Consider the following 17,482-nt stretch of genomic DNA (forward strand, 5'->3'; position numbering starts at 1 on the left):
CTTTCCTTCACTAGAAAGTAAGGAATTATGGTGTGGAGGATTTTGGGGATTTTTGTGAGGAGGAATAATTATTGTTGTTGGCTGAATGTTGTCACAAAAAATCAAATAAATCATAAAAATTACATAATCAAAACAAAAAACAAATTAACATAAACAAAGAGTGATTGAAAATATTCATACAAAAATAAAACCAAACATATTGTACCTCTATTAGACAACATTTACTATAATAAATCTTGATAAATCATGTATAAAATAAACATTTTCATCTCACGAGTAAACCATTTAATACAATTGTCTTTTGTAACGGCAACAATTTTTCATGTTTATAAATATTTATCTACACTGAATGACAACTCAAATGATGCACACTAAACATAATTTTTATCCACTATTGTCTGTACAATAACATATATATGAAATCAACATTGTTATTTAAGACAATTAAATTTCAAAACAAAATTAAACTAAAAAAAGAAATTAATACTTAACCTTACATCTTTACTTATGTAACATCCCATGACCTCATTTAGCAGTCAATAAGACCCTATCGATAAGACGAAGGGTCACTTGATGTAAATTTAAGTGTCAAAGAACGGTTACGAGTGAAAAGAATATTTTAGAATAAAATATTATTTTATAAATAAAATAATATTAAAATATTAATATTTTATTAATTAAGGGAATCAGTCTGAAGAAGGATTATATGATCAATTTAAATGGGGGAGAAGAAGAACGAATGAATTTTTGGAGATAAATGACATAAGTGAGACCTGCATGTTTGTATTAAAATTAAGGTAGCGTGAGTGAGTAAATATTTAAATATTATGTTGATACCGCGTTGAAATGCAACTTCGCTATTTTGATTGTATACGTATAAAGGAAGAAAGATAGAAAGAAATGAGAATTTTAAAATGTGTCGGAAGGATCAAATTATAAGAGAAGAAAGTTTGGAGGGTTATACGATAAATAAAGAAAAGTTAAGGGTTATGTGTAATTTTAATATTTGGAGGTTCATGAGATATTATTGAATGATATGGTGGCATTAAAAAGGAAAATATATGTGAAATGATATGTAAATTAAATGGATGGAATAAATAAAGAAAGAGAACTAAGGAGAATAAAAAAAAAAAAAAGAATGGAAGTGACGGATGGGAATAATACTTTAAAGGTTGGCCATGAGCTTTAAAACATAAATAGATGAGGAAAAGTCAAAGGAATGTATGGGTTCATGGGCTAGCCACCCATGTGACCAAATGGAGAGAAGGATAAGATTAAATAATAAAGAATAATGAAAGTAAAGAAATGAAATGAATGTGGTAGGGGCCGGCTAAATTGGTGAGTAAAGTGAGGAGTGAAAGAGAGATAAAAGAAATGAAAGGGAAGAAGAAAGAAAAGTCAAGAAAGAAAGAGAAGAAATGATGAAGGGACCGGCCAAAAGAAATAAAAAAAGAAGAAAAAGAAAGAGAGAGAGAGAGGAAGAATAGCGTGTCGGAGGAGAAAGAAGGGAGAGAAGAAAAAGAAAAAGAAAGAAAAAGAAGAAGAAAAGGAAGGTGACTAGCGGTAAGGGAGAGAATAGAGGAAGCCAGCTTATGGGAGAGAAACAAAGAGTTGGTGCTGTCGGTTTAAAGAGAAAAAGGAAAGGAGGAAGTGCTGCCGATTTTAAGGGGAGAAGTTTTTGGGTGCACTGTCGGTTGGAGAGGAAAGGCAAAAAGGGGTTGTTTGTCGCCGACGTTGGGGGAGGAAGAGTAAAGATGGAAGTTGAACCATGTGAGAGAAAGAGTGGGTGAGAGAGTATAAACATGGAATTTTCATTTTAGTGAAAAGGTAACATAAATGGAAGAAGAGGGAAAGAGAAGAAATGAAGAGAAAAACGAGTAGAAGAGTGAAAAAAATAAACTGGAAAGAAAGGTAAGAAAATAATAAAATATATAATAATAATGTTAGAATAAAATAAGATATATACATATATTAATTAAGTGGGTTTCAATATTTAAGAAAAATAAGTAAAAGTGGTGCATTGTGGTAGCAGGTCGGAGGAAATAGCGAGCGATCGACAAGAAAGCGTAAGTAGATACATTTTCGAATTAATAGCGATGTAGTGTCCCGCTATTCTGAGGTGAGTAAGGGGTGTCAATTTTAAAATTTTTGTAAATATATACCTATACGTATGATTTATTTTAAACTTGAAAATTGTGGATAGCATGTGCTGGTAGCAATCTTAGGAAATTGTGGTTGCAAATTACGTTTAGAAATCGTTTTGCATATATATATGTATAAATTATATGTAAAGTGTTTTGAAAATCGAAAAACAAGCCCTTCGCATTGTTTTGCCTCAAAATCTGTGCCTTAATTTGTGCAGTGTATACTCATGGTTATATTGCTTATCCACCATGTAAATTATTGTTTTGAAGTTCATGCATAAATTTATTTTGAGAAAATGATAGATTTTTTTTTTATACCCAATGTTGGATGCTTTGGAAATAATTTTGAGACGAGCTTTTAAGGACATAACACAATTTCAAAATGGTTTTACAAATCGAGAGATTCGAGAGTAGGTCGGTTGTCACTTCGGTTAAGTGTGACCCTCATGCACGAGTGAGCTCTAACTAGAGAACCTTTGGGTCGCTGACAGGCGGTTAGGTGTGGTGGGGACCATGGCCTGTGATATTTGTATGCGTGGCTAGGCCATCAGATGATTACGTGGTTGCGATCGCTTGATTTCTTCGATGTTTGCCAATATCGTTGAGACTGCCATGGCATGTGAGATTCGGTGGAGCGAGGCTCCCGAATGTTATTACGTGGTAGTGGGACCACAAATTTTATTTGATTTCCTACTCGAGACAAAAATCTCTTTGGGTTTTTAAACTCTTATTTCTTGCATAGTGAAAACGAAATTATACGGTTTTCTACAGCTCCCCCTGGTTTTACTATTATATAAATTTTACCCTCGTATTCAAGGCAATTTGCGAATTGTGTATAAACTTGGTTATTATTTGGTTTCGCGGGAGCTTGCCCAACTTTATTGATTTAATTTGAGTATTACATGAGATAATTTCGACTGTAGAGATCTTTTACGAACACGAGGTTTAAAATGATATTTTACTGATTTAGTTTGAAAATGGTTATTAACCTTCTCGCTGCACAAAAGTTTACTTACTTGACTTGATATACATTATGTTTGATTATGACTTACAGGAGATTCTTGATATTTTCTTATATATATAAGGCACAAATCTCCGGTTGAATTAAATATTTTTATCTACTCTTGAAATTTTTATTATTCAAAATCTTTACCTTATTGCTTGTTTCCCATCTATCCTCTGCTCACGGAGCCAATGATCACTAAGTCTATGAGACTCACCCCCTTATTTCTTTTTTACAGATAGTGATCAACTAGCGAGCTATTCATTGGCATTATGGTCCATCGCGATGTAGGTAAGGCATCTCCTAGCAACCTATTCCAAGTCGCTCCGTTGTTAGAGGTTGGGTCAATTATAGTATATTCAGTTATGGAAACAAACACTTGGGTACAACGTAAACATACTTATGTGATGATGGAATACAATGTATCGAGAATATTTATTATTAATAAAATTGTGATGATTACAAGATTGTCCAATGAATGTGTGATAGTTGATAATTGATATCTCTGAAGGCTTATTCGGGACTTGGCTAGTTTTCTCGAAAGTCTCAGACGCCGGTAGCGGCTGAAGAGGGGTCGTTACAACTTAACTATTATTATCAATCCTTTTTGAAGAAATACTAACACAAACAAAACAAAAAATTACTTCAACCTTGTTTGGTAACGCAAATGTTTGTTATTTTTTTGTTTTTATTTGCAGAATTATAAAAACACTAACAAAAAGCGTGTTTAGTAATCCTGTTTTTGTTTTTTCTTTTTTGAAATTTGTGCAACAAACACAAACACAAAAAAGGTGTTTTACATTTTTAGTTAATGTTTAAAAAAAAAACGCTGAACCATCTTATTCTCAATTAAACCAACACCAAACTACCTTTCCTTCCCTTTTTTTCTTTGTTTCTCTCTCTTTTCCAACGATCACATCCCAAATCTTTTTTTATTTTTCTGTCTAATTCGTTTACTTTTCCATTTTAGGAGAATTTTTTCAAATATGATCCACCTCTTGTGAGTTTTTTTTTTCTTTTTGACTTTATTTTATCTTTCGGATTTGATTTATAGTTTTTGGAGACTTTGGGCGTCTAGATAGAATAATGCTTCTTCTTTTTTCATGCCATTTTTTCCATGAGGTATGATAGTCCAGACAATATAAGAGTCTAAGACAACCATACTTTGATGTAGGGGCGGCTCAATACCTTTAAAGGTTTAAAACGATTAAATATTTAAATGAGGTCCTTATTGAGCCAAAAAAAAAAATAAATGAGACCCTTTTTATTGAAATTAAAAAAAATTACTGTTAGTAGGAGATCATTAAAAACATATTCTGTTAATTGAAAATAGAAAAAAAATAATTGAGAATTATTAGCATTATGGGAATTGGGAAGTGATAAAAAATAAAAATTTATTAGACAGATAATTGAGAAAGTGAGAGAATATGTGATTTTATTAATTATTTTGACTTTCACATAAATAAGGAAGTGAGATAAATAGTTGAGAATTAATAAGAGATAGGAAGTAAAAGAAAATAAATATTTAATAGACATTTAATTTAAAAAATATTTTATTAATTATTTTAATTTATATATATATTTAATATAATTAATTATATTATATAAATTTATGAGGTCTAGAAAATTATGAAGCCTAAAGCAAGGGCTTTGCTGGCTTTATGCTAAAGCCAGCCCTGCTTTGATGCTGCTGTATGAATTCTTTAATGCCTCAAAATGCACTTGGACAAGCAACTTAGTTGAGAGTAGTTTCAAACTTTGTTGGACATTTCTAATTTTTATGCTCCAACTTGAGAGGCGTAAAGGAGAATTAACTTAGGATATGGGTCATACACGTAACAGAGCCGTATGCACACTGTCTACAGAAATAGAAGCACACAGGGTAGTTCACATGAAAGGAGTTCGATAGTTATTAAAAAGAGTAGTAGGCAAGTAAAATATGCTAAAGCAATTAGAATACTTTTGATATTTAAGTTTTCCTTATTTGTTGATTATTTTGTTTGCATAATAAATAAGTTTAGTTTTTTAGAATATTTATTTTTATATTTTTTACTTGCATTTTAGAAAAGTTGTTGTACTTGTATAATAAGTAAGTCTAATTTTTAAAATATTTATTTTTATGTTATTTACTTTACTTACATTCTAAAAAAAGTTTAAGATTAGAATACTTTTTCATTCAATTTACTTACCTTACAAGTAAATTTAAAATAAACTATCTTTGTAAATAACTTTTTTATATTTTATTTATTTCTAATCTTCGATAATATTATGAAACGTCAATAACCGGCTGCAGTGTGCAGGCAACAACCTAAAAATTTAATAAAGGATCAAATCCGTACATGAATGGAGCTAGAGTAAACAGTTGGGATTAAAAAAGGCGGGGGGCGAAGTGCGGGGGGACGAAGCAAACAGGCAAGAAGGACGTAGTGGGGGAGAGATGGGAAGGTGGGGAGTGGAGAAGGACACGTGGCAAAGAGAGTATGGTGGGGGAAGGAGCCAGGTAGGCAAAGCAGAGTAAGAAAGTAGGGATGGAGTGGTCATTTTCTTGCACCTAACACTGCTTTTTATATTACAAACGTTGTGGTACAACCTTTTGATTTGTTAAGTAGCTTTTTGGTATTGTTAATGTTAAGAAAAGGTTCGGGTTGGGTTGGGGGCCTTTTCTTCGCCTTAGGGTTTGTTATTATTTACTAATATATTTATTATTTATTATTTGGTTATTTGGGCGTTTTTTCTGTGTCTTTCACGTAAATATATATAAAAGGTAGCGAAGCCGCTGTCTAGTTAGTCTTTTTCTCTGCCCCCAAAAGGAGGATACTGGAGAGTGGAGTGAGTGGTAGTCGTACGGCCCTTTCCTCTCTGTTATTTTATTTCACTTCGTTTTTATATTAAAATATTTGCAATAATATACATTTTTAGACGATTAAGCGGTTTTCCGACGGCGGTTTTCAGGTGAAACTTGTACGCCTTTTTGCTTGTCTTTCCCTTGTTCACGGATCTGCTTTCTCTGGCTTTGTTTATGTTGCTTTTCTCTTGTTTTTTCTGCGGATCTTTCTTTTACTGGCTTATATTTTCTCTGCTACGTCTTAGATCTTCGGTATCTGCGTTCGCCCATTTGGGTTTCAAACGATCTGGACAATTTTTCATGCTTTTATTCCTGTCTATGTTAGGGTTTCGATTACTCTGTTTCTCAGTTTTTTATGCTATGTTAGGGTTGTTGATGCTAGGGCTTCCAATTTTCTTCCTCTGATTTTATAAATGTATTTGTTTTGTTCCGCTCTGCAAAGTAGAATTACTCAATGTTTTATATAAGTTTTATTATTTTGTTGGTAACCGCTTTTTTTAAGTTTCATTGGATGAGCAAGACCTTTTTAGTTTTGATTGAAAACGCTTGCTGCCTACTTTTTTACTGATATGAGTCTTCTTGTTGTTTTGCTATCCTGGTACAGTTACCATCATGGTTAGGAAGAAGAAATCCGATGCTGCTTCAGCTGGAGGTGAAAGTTCTCAGTCCCAAGATACAGGTGTTGGCAGCGGTCGTGGTCTCCCACGTCATCCTCAACAACAGGGAGGAGGTGGAGGAGGAGGCTACCAAGCTGGAAGAGGTTGGGCTCCTCAGTCCCAGCAAGCAGGTCGGGGAGGTTATGGTGGTGGTGGTGGTGGTGGTGGTCGGGGTCGTGGCGTGTCCCAACAGCAGTTTGCTGGAGGACCCCCTGAATACCAAGGTAGGGGAAGGGGAGGGCCTTCCCAGCAAGGAGGTCGAGGGGGATATGGCAGTGGTCGAGGTGGTGGTAGCCGTGGAGGAGGATCTTTCCCCGGTGGATCATCCCGACCACCTGTACCCGAGCTGCACCAAGCAACCCTATCTTTTCAAGCTGCTGTGACCCCCCAGCCTGCCCCATCTGAGGCAGGTTCATCATCCGGACCACATGATTATGCGCCTCTGGTACAGCAAGTTCAGCAGCTGTCCATCCAGCAAGAAGCTAGCCAAGCAGTTCAGCCAGTCCCTCCCTCAAGCAAATCAGTGAGGTTTCCTCTTCGGCCTGGAAAGGGTTGCACTGGCATTAAGTGTATAGTCAAGGCTAATCATTTCTTTGCTGAACTTCCAGATAAAGATTTGCACCAGTATGATGTAAGTTCTTTCTTTGTCAGTGTTCTCTGTGTTGGTTTTTGCCTTTATTTGCAGGTTTTTGATTGCTATTGTGAACGGAAATAGGTCACTATAACACCGGAGGTTACATCACGAGGGGTGAACCGGGCTGTGATGGGACAACTGGTGAAATTATACAGAGAATCACATCTTGGAAAGCGCCTTCCTGCTTATGATGGCCGAAAGAGTCTTTACACTGCTGGACCTCTTCCTTTTGTGTCAAAGGAGTTTAAGATCACTCTTATTGATGAAGATGATGGGTCAGGAGTTCCAAGGTTGTTCCTTAACTTCATGTTTTCGTTCAACATTCGTATCACAGATTTATTTATTTGTTGTTATGTAAGTTCCATTTGTTTCCTAGAAATAAAAAAAAAAAGGAAAGACAAAAGATAATACTTTAGCAATTGTTTTCTATGTGTTTTCACCTCAGTCATGGGATCAGAGGTTAGAAATTTGAAAAGTTCTGGTTTTGAAATGCTAAATTTTGCTTTTTCTTTGATTCCAAAAGAATAGGTTCTTCAATGTTGAATGAGTGATTAATACTTAATTTTCCTCCTAAATTTTATTGATGCAGAAGGATAGTATAAAAAAAAAAGTTCTAATGAAATGGGGCTTTGACCTTTTCTTTCTTTCATCTATATTCCGTCTCTTATCATAATCTTGGTGCAGAAGAGAGCGCGAATTTAGAGTTGTGATCAAATTGGCTGCACGTGCTGATCTGCACCATCTTGGACTCTTTTTGCAAGGGAAGCAAGCTGATGCACCTCAGGAAGCCCTTCAAGTTCTTGACATTGTTCTTCGTGAGTTGCCTACTACTAGGTACTGCTATTCGGTTCTTCCCTTGGCATATATGTATACCACACTGCTTGAGCTTTCCAAATTTGATATTTGAAAGACTAAAGGTAATCGATGATAGGTACTGTCCTGTTGGCCGTTCTTTTTACTCCCCTGATCTAGGAAGAAGGCAGCCTTTAGGTGAGGGACTAGAAAGCTGGCGTGGTTTCTACCAAAGCATTCGTCCAACACAGATGGGACTGTCACTGAATATTGGTACTGTATTTATGATGCTAACATTTTCCTTGTATTGGTCCATTTTGCATGCCTTAGGTGGTTCGGTCCATTCATTTGTGGTTGTGCCTGCATTTGATCTCTCTGCCTCAGTTTAACATTGTCTTATGTTGACAATTTCCTGTGGTACAGATATGTCTTCAACTGCTTTCATTGAGCCATTGCCAGTCATTGATTTCGTAACACAATTGCTAAATCGGGATGTTTCTTCAAGACCACTATCTGATGCTGATCGTGTAAAGGTAATTTTTCTTCATTTTCTTTTGGTTGCAAATTATAATTTACCAATCAAATATGCACTTTGTTACCCTTTCTTTTATTATCTCTCTTTCTTATTGGAAAATCAGCTAATTTCTAACATCTATTATCAGGAAATGAGCACATTGCTTTTTGTGTCAGCAGATAAAAAAGTCTGCTATGGAATTATATGTGCTTGTTTTCTATTATTTTAGCTATTCTTTTTCCTGTCTAAACTCAACTTTTTTCCCTATATATTTTGTATTCAGTGAAGGTTACATGTAGTAATTTATGTCACATTATATTTTCTTTTGTATAAATAGATCAAAAAGGCTCTTAGAGGAGTCAAGGTGGAAGTTACACATCGTGGAAACATGCGAAGAAAATATCGTATATCTGGTTTAACATCTCAAGCAACTAGGGAGCTGACGTGAGTATTACTGTTATCTGTGATGTAATAGCTCTTTGTGAAGCTCTCTTTCCTCTTAATATCAATCAATCTTCGTTATTGGGATGTGCGAAATATTGGTTTTACTTAAAAATATGGAGCAAAATTGTTTCATTTGTTTCGAGTGAATAAATCATCTTCTAAAAACCAGAAGAGCTAAGAAAATATCATAAAATGTTACTGAAGAGAAACTGTCATCCATCTTTCTGCTTTTTGAACTTAGGCCAATTATATAGGGCACATGATGTATGTGTTAGGTTTCCTGGTTACATTCTAACACACTTTATTGTTTCACAAGTTTTCCTGTGGATGATAGAGGTACAATGAAATCTGTTGTGGAGTACTTTTATGAAACTTATGGTTTCATCATTCAACACACTCAATGGCCATGTCTACAAGTGGGAAACCAGCAGAGACCAAATTATTTGCCTATGGAGGTAAAGTGCATTGTATAGTTGTTCGAAGAGTTAATTGATATATGGACATGCATACTGATAAGTTTTGATTCACATAGGTATGCAAGATTGTTGAGGGTCAGAGGTACTCCAAGAGGTTGAATGAGAGACAGATCACTGCTTTGCTGAAGGTCACCTGCCAGCGCCCTCAGGAAAGAGAGTATGATATTATGAAGGTGTGATATTTTTTTCTTTTCTTTTTCACATGAGTCTCATTTTTTAAATAGATACCATTTCTAGAATATTTTGTTTCTTTTGATGAGTTGCTATTTGATTTTGTTTTCTTCTCTTTTTTTTGTCTCTAAGCTATATAAAATGTTTCTCTTTTCTTTTTTCATCTTTATCTGATGTTTGCATGTGAACAACTGGCATTGTAAAGATCGTGTTAATCATGCATGCCAACATGCTGTATCTAGGTAATTATATATTAAATGAGGACTGATTTGGTATCTAACCCTAAAGAACCTTTGAATATAAAAGTCTGTTGTGGTTTTTGGCTGTGAACTCTTTAAATGAAGACAAAATTGTCCAATGAGTTGCTGGTTTGTTAATTTTAAACTAATTTATTATATTTCATATATAGACCGTACACCACAATGCTTATCATGAGGACCCCTATGCAAAAGAATTTGGAATTAAAATCAGTGAGAAGCTTGCTTCAGTTGAAGCACGTATTCTTCCCGCACCATGGGTAAGTTTTCAATTATCTATTCTTTTTCTTGCAATTTTTTATTCCTTTCAGATTTTGATTTTGTTGTTGTAATATCTGTTTTGCTTGTAGCTTAAATATCATGATACGGGTAGAGAGAAGGATTGCCTGCCTCAAGTTGGGCAATGGAATATGATGAATAAGGTATCTCTAGCTGTCAATATTGTTTTAATGCTAGAGCATACATTGTCTAATGTTGAGAGGGTTTATGCAGTATATCTGTACCTGTGGTCTCATTGTGTATTTGGTATTAATCAAAGTAGTATCATGCACACCTAATATGTGGGTGGAATAGATAATTAATTTGATTATTTAGATAAATATTTAAACAATAAAAAAAGTTTATAGTTTATCATTAAATGGAAAAGAGAGAAGAAGTTAGAATAATTGCATGTACAGATTTTTAGAATACAGAAAAAGTAGGAACAAAAGTGGGGTTAGAAATATGGATCCTACTTTCAAGGGAAAGTAAATAACTAATATGGCCATATTGTTACGTATTTTTCATTTTATGATTTTTTTTTGTCAATTTACTGAATTGGTGTTACTTGATTGTGATATCAAACTTAATTAGGAGCTTTAATAATAGTATAGGTTATCATTTAAAACTTTGCGTTTTGGTTTCTCTGACTGATTGGTTATTTAAGTAAGAAAAGTTAAGAGAAATGGTTGTTAGGAGAGTGAGGGAAGGTAGAAAGATGGTGTATATAGTCAATGCCAGAATTGAAGGGTGAATTTGGTGAGGAGATATGCAGTGAAAATTGTTTGGATTTTAAATAAGAGAACATTTTAACTGTAAACAATATAACTGTCTAACTTTACACAATAATTTTACAACATATTTCTAGAAGAAAAGGAGAAAAGTAAGAGTATTTTTTTGTTGTGCCGAGTTTTCTTGAACAATGAAACTAACTAGATTTGTTAATTTTTAGGCTTTTCAAACCTTTGAAATTTGAACTTCCAAAGTTAGTTGAAAGAGATGAGCTTGGGGACCGACTCATACCAAATATGACTATTTTGATGTTGGGTTGGTAAATCAGGGATGGGTTTAGAGTAATCCAGGAGTCATAGAGACCAATTCAGAAGCCTGCCCTAAACTTTGTAATTTATAATTAATGGCTTTACACTGAATGTAATATATCAAGGTGTCAGCTTTATTTTTGTGTCTATCCTAGTTGAGTGTTTGTTCACAATCTATTGCCATGAACATGTTGATTTCCTCGACAATCCACCTAAATGATTGCTTTGTTTCATATGCACACGCATTTGCATGCATGGAGTTTATTTCTTCAACTTGGAATGGTTGAATGTGAAAATGTTCATGATACATTTTCTGATTTCTAATTATTTTGTTGTAGAAAATGGTTAATGGAGGGACTGTTAACAACTGGATCTGCATAAATTTTTCTCGGCAAGTCCAAGATAGTGTAGCCCGAGGTTTTTGTTATGAACTTGCACAAATGTGTTATATCTCTGGCATGGTAAGGAGGTTGCAGTAATCTGACATAAGTTTGTCATATTGATCCTAGTTTGGTTATTGTTGAACAGTTTTTTGTAAAGGTTTTCTGTGAACATTGGTATTTGTATCATTTGCAGGCTTTTACTCCTGAACCAGTGCTTCCTCCAATTAGTGCACGTCCTGAGCAGGTGGAGAAGGTCTTGAAAACACGGTATCATGATGCCATGACTAAACTCCAGCCCCAGAACAAGGAGCTTGACCTGCTTATTGTTATTCTGCCAGATAATAATGGCTCTCTTTATGGTATAAAATTTTGGCATCTGAAAACCTTATTTTTCCATATTTATTTTGTTGTGTATTAACCTTTATTTCTTGTCTCTTAAGAAAAAAAGTTTATACCATTCATTGAAATGTTCTATTTTTCTTGCAGGTGATTTGAAACGGATTTGTGAAACAGATCTTGGAATTGTTTCTCAGTGCTGCCTTACTAAACACGTATATAAAATGAGCAAACAATATTTGGCCAATGTGGCATTGAAGATTAATGTCAAGGTTGGAGGAAGGAATACAGTTCTTGTTGATGCAATATCACGAAGAATTCCTCTAGTTAGTGACCGGCCAACTATAATTTTTGGTGCTGATGTTACCCATCCTCACCCTGGGGAGGATTCAAGCCCCTCTATTGCAGCTGTATGTTTTTCAGTACATCGCTTTCTTTCTGCTTTTGGATGCTTGCATATCATGGTCATTGTAATTTACTTGTCTTAGAAATTTTAACCATTAATTCATACTTAATTAAAAATTCAGGTTGTTGCCTCCCAAGATTGGCCTGAGGTTACGAAATATGCCGGCCTGGTTTGTGCTCAAGCTCATCGCCAGGAGCTTATTCAAGATTTATACAAGACATGGCAGGATCCTGTAAGGGGGACTGTGTCTGGTGGCATGATTAAGTATGGTTTTCTTCATGTATCTTCTAGTTAGAACTACATTTATCATTGGTAGCTATTAAGTTTAGCTTGTCTGAAATCATTTTTTGTTGTCCGTAATGCAGGGAGCTCCTAATATCTTTCCGAAGAGCCACTGGACAGAAGCCACAGCGCATCATTTTCTACAGGCATTTCAAGCTGCTGTCTGTTTTCTTCTTCCTTTTTCTTTATACTTAGTTTTAATGATTTATTTTTTATTTTCTATATGCAGGGATGGTGTCAGTGAGGGCCAGTTTTATCAAGTCTTGCTGTATGAACTTGATGCTATTCGTAAGGTAAGGTTGCTGTGCTGACTACATACTACTGGTAATTTGTACGTCACTTTCTAGTTTTAATGCTCTGCATGTAATCCTCTTTTCATTTACCTTTTGCTTATTTAACCTCAGGCATGTGCCTCCTTGGAGCCAAACTATCAGCCTCCTGTTACTTTTGTTGTGGTACAAAAGCGACACCACACAAGGTTGTTTGCTAATAACCATAATGATCGCAATGCTGTTGACAAGAGTGGCAACATTTTACCTGGTAAGTACTAATTCACGCATATAATTTACTATGATTTCACTATAACATCATGATCTTAGAATTCCACCTGTATGTCTTTTGCAGGCACAGTTGTGGACTCCAAAATCTGTCATCCAACGGAGTTTGACTTCTACTTATGCAGCCATGCTGGGATTCAGGTCATACTTGATTTGCTTCTACATTCTATGCTAGAATGTTTGTCTTTGCTTTTTGATAGATTTGATAGATTGAGTTTGGAGTTTATGTTTCTAATATTTTCACCAACTTGGTATACAGGGTACAAGCCGTCCAGCACATTACCATGTGCTGTGGGATGAGAACAAGTTCACAGCTGATGCATTGCAGTCGCTCACAAACAACCTTTGCTATACGTATGTTCTTGCCTTGATCTTAATGCATTGAGTCTTTATATTGCTACCTTTGCTTGGACGAGTGGTGGTCCTCTCCAATAAAGATATAAGTATTTGATGTCACATTTGATAAACTTGAATACTTATTTTTCATATTTCTAAACAATAAATTTGTATATATAAACGCTAATGTTTCTGAAATATATTGTCTGAAGTATAAATAAATAACACTCTCATCAAAAAGTGATGATAAATTAATTATTTTCATCATTTTGAATAAATTACTATTATATTTGAATTAGAACTCTCTTTCTTATCTATAATATAAATTCTATAATTAATTAACGGTTATAATTAAATTTATTGTTGAACAAAAATTAGTCGTATAAAATGACTGTTTAGAAATATAATCAATTAGGATGTCTTTTTTTGTCCAAAAAAGTTTTTAAGCATTGGAATGAGCATTTTTTTTAAGCGAAAACTATCCATCTCCCAAGATGAAGACAGGAATATGAGTTGGTATCTCTAACTTTTCCAACCTTTTGCAGATATGCAAGGTGCACGCGATCTGTGTCAATTGGTTAGTTCTCTATACTTTTTCTTTTAAACCAACTACAAATGTGTGCTCGAGTGTCAGCTATTTTCTGTACCACATCCCACCTGTGTTTTTGCTCTTATTGTGATTAACAATCTTGGCACTAATGAACTTGCAGTTCCCCCTGCATATTATGCACATCTTGCTGCATTCCGAGCTCGTTTTTATATGGAACCGGAGACTTCAGACAGTGGATCAATGACAAGTGGGACAGCTGCTGGGCGTGGAGGTGTGGGGGGTGCACGAAGCACAAGAGGACCTGGTGCTAGTGCTGCTGTGAGACCTCTGCCTGCCTTGAAAGAAAATGTCAAGCGGGTTATGTTTTACTGCTAGGGGGTAGTTGATCATACTGGTGAACCATATTTATTCCGTGGTGTTAAATCTAGTACTTTGAACAGTTCCTAAAGTGTGTGGTTTGGCTTTGGAGTGTAGGACTAAAACTATCCTTTGTCAGTACCTTTAAGCTTTTATTGTGTTCTACAATGTTGACAGGTAAACAACTATGTTAAGTGATCCATTAATTATGCCTCACCCGGATCTGAGCTAGTCAGTTATACGGTTATGGAAATTGACCGTCTTCGACCAAGTTCCCTCTCCTCGAGGTGGAACGGTTGAAATAGAGAACAGAGTTAGCATAGATGACTGTGACTAGGATTCCAAGGGTTAGTTCGTTCAAGTTGAATCTTGATTAGACGTAAAAAAAAAAGAAAAAAACAGTTACAACTTGTATATGAGTTGATGTGTAACTCCATTAGCAAAATGCTGGCGTGTCAAGACATTTAAACTCAGAAATGGGAAAAACAAAATTAAAATAAATAAAACCCCAACCCGAAGCAATGCAACCGAGACGCTCAAACTTCAGTTTGAATCCTATTTTGTTTTTTCCTAACGCTTAGTTTGATTTCTTTTATGCCGTCGTTATGTGTTTGGGATATTGTCTTATAGTGTTTAGCTGAATATTAATTTATCTGGCAGTTATTGTTAATGATCCTGTGTTTCTAATGTGAATTACATGATCCTAATCATTAATTCTATCTTCTTGTGTATGCTTATGCATATTTGGTTACTGTTTGATGCAAATCTTATGGGCTCGCGCTATTTACTTGGTTTTCTCTTTATTTGTTGATGGGTAAGTTTCATCTTTGTTTGCTGCAAAAGTCATGTTTTCAATGTGTTTTCTAATGTAATGATTCGTTCATGTTTAGTTACTAATTTTATAAAAAGCTTTCTGTTTCAGCTTCTTTATTTATTTTTAATCACTGTTACTAATTTTTGACAGCTTATAACTGTTTTCAAATATAGTTATTTAGACCGAAAGAATTGATTGTTGGTATGCGACTGCTTTTTATGTGTCTCCTTCACAATATATATATATATATATATATATATATATATATATATATATATGACCATGGTATTGACCCAAATGCTAATGGATTATTTGGAGAATTGGTATGCTGATTTTTTGGGCACTTTGATTCCTAATTTTATTCCTGATTGCTGGCCTTGTTGATGGGCTTATGGTTTTAAAGTTTCGAAGATGAGAACAAAATTTTGCGCCTGTTTGAATTTGAAATTTTTTGTGATTATTTTTTTTAAAATCGGTTTTTATAAGCTGAAATGTTTTAGATGAAGTTGATAATTTTGATTTTAAATTTTAGTCTTGATTCATTCCTTAATCGTAGTAGGTACATCTTCTTATTAATAGATGATTGCAAGCCCTTTTACACCTCTTTTCCAACTCGAAAGAGGAAAAGCAGGATCAAACCCAAAAATAAAAAGGCAGGATCGGGTGCCCCGGTGAACTCTCGAAGCAGGATTGGATCAACGTTCCATTCTCCCCTTCGGGTAAATAGATGATAAAAACTCAATTTTCTATCTTATTCTTGTTTGGATGCCTTCGTAGATGAAGAACGAGAGAGGAATTCGAGAGAAAGAAAATTTATTTTATTTTTTTAACTTTTTTTACAATAGCTTACTGTCGCGTATCTCACGTCAATAAAAAGTAAAGTGAATTTTGATTATATAAACATATATCTTTCACTACTTATCAAACATATTTTTTGAAGTGAGAACGTAAACTTATGATTTATAAGTTTACTTAAATTTTATTTTCAGAATTTAAGGTTGCACAAAGTTGAGTTGAAGTTTTGATCCGTGACAAGTAATATCAGAACAGGCCTGAATGTGGAATCCCATGAAAGATAAATGGTCGAGGTAGACCCAGATTAATATAAGAATCTCTCGAGAGTGTTACACAATTGAATTAGAGTCGAATGTTACGTATCTCACATCAGCAACAGATAGAGTGAGTCTTGCATATTAGATATATTTTTTGAATTGAAAACGTAAATATGTGATTTATAAATTTACTTAAAACTTTTTTAAATTTTATTTTTCACATATTGGGCTACTATACTCATGATCTAATCAAATGGTCTTGAATTTACCAAAATAATAAAAAAAACAAAGAGAGAATTTATCAAAATAATAAAAAAATAAAAAAAGTCACTCGTATAATTAAATTTTATTTTTAAAATATAAGAACGTACACAAATAGATTTTTAAGTTTTGATCCGTGACAGTTACTATACTCGCCACTAATGAAATGGTCTTTGAATTTACCAAAATAAAAATAATAATAATAATAAAAAAAACAGAGAGATAGAGAGAGAGTCACTTATGTACTCTGCACGCAGGTGTGACAAAAACAAAAAATAAAAAGAAGGCGTCCACCATGAAGCTGGACGGCGAAGGGATTCCATAAAAAACAAGGCAACAACAACAACTAAAAAAAAAAAGGGCAATTGAAGGGCGATTACCGCTAGGGATGGCTCGACCGACAGCCACGAGCACAACAGGCAGGCCGTCATCATCAACCTCCTCCGTCACCACCACCGTAACGATCGATGACTCGGGCGCCTCCTCGCAACCTCAAGAAACCCTCGTCCTCGAACTCCGCCCCAGGAAAAAGAAAGTTACGTGGAAAAAGGGAACCGTGGACAACGAGTTCATGAACAAGAAGAGCTCCAAGATCTGCTGCGTTTTCCATAAAGAAAAGCCCTTTGACGAGGACGATAGTGATGATGAGGGTCATGATCATCATCATCACCAACCATCCAACGGCCGTGATTGCTCCAAGGATAGCTGCACGGCCATCAGCACCTGATTTTGTTTTGAATATGGGTTTATGACCATTATTATGGATGTAATGAGCAGATTTGATGAAATTCTATCTAGTGTTGATTTTAGATATTTTCTGCCTTGGGTCAATCTATATAATGTTTTAGAAGATATATTGTCATTTTTAAATTGTTTGATTCCTAATAATATTTGCAATTGATATGATTGTTTAA

At 34.7% G+C, this 17,482-nt stretch overlaps 2 protein-coding genes across 5 annotated transcripts; both read left to right on the plus strand.

Moving 5' to 3' along the window:
- Positions 5,863-14,676, plus strand: LOC18604506 (protein argonaute 1). 4 transcript variants are annotated; one of them, XM_007037027.2, is made up of 22 exons: positions 5,863-6,108; positions 6,597-7,279; positions 7,364-7,572; positions 7,967-8,116; positions 8,214-8,347; positions 8,498-8,607; positions 8,926-9,032; positions 9,349-9,487; positions 9,565-9,681; positions 10,089-10,196; positions 10,287-10,358; positions 11,573-11,695; positions 11,811-11,976; positions 12,104-12,363; positions 12,481-12,623; positions 12,725-12,787; positions 12,871-12,934; positions 13,046-13,181; positions 13,266-13,339; positions 13,458-13,552; positions 14,080-14,111; positions 14,245-14,676. In XM_007037027.2, the coding sequence occupies exons 2-22, from the start codon at positions 6,605-6,607 to the stop codon at positions 14,457-14,459; spliced, it is 3,192 nt and encodes a 1,063-aa protein (XP_007037089.2). In that variant the 5' UTR covers positions 5,863-6,108; positions 6,597-6,604; the 3' UTR covers positions 14,460-14,676. The 4 variants fall into 4 exon arrangements, with proteins under 4 accessions (XP_007037089.2, XP_017973359.1, XP_007037090.2 ...); XM_018117870.1 differs by having other exon boundaries at positions 5,886-5,989; XM_007037028.2 differs by having other exon boundaries at positions 5,888-6,099.
- LOC18604505 (type 1 phosphatases regulator ypi1) lies at positions 16,826-17,482 on the plus strand. The gene has a single exon (XM_018116759.1). It carries the CDS (start codon positions 16,957-16,959, stop codon positions 17,293-17,295), a length of 339 nt encoding a protein of 112 aa, XP_017972248.1. The 5' UTR covers positions 16,826-16,956; the 3' UTR covers positions 17,296-17,482.

Source organism: Theobroma cacao, chromosome 3 (genome assembly GCF_000208745.1).
Source record: "Theobroma cacao cultivar B97-61/B2 chromosome 3, Criollo_cocoa_genome_V2, whole genome shotgun sequence".
In the NCBI taxonomy this organism is placed as follows: Eukaryota; Viridiplantae; Streptophyta; class Magnoliopsida; order Malvales; family Malvaceae; genus Theobroma; species Theobroma cacao.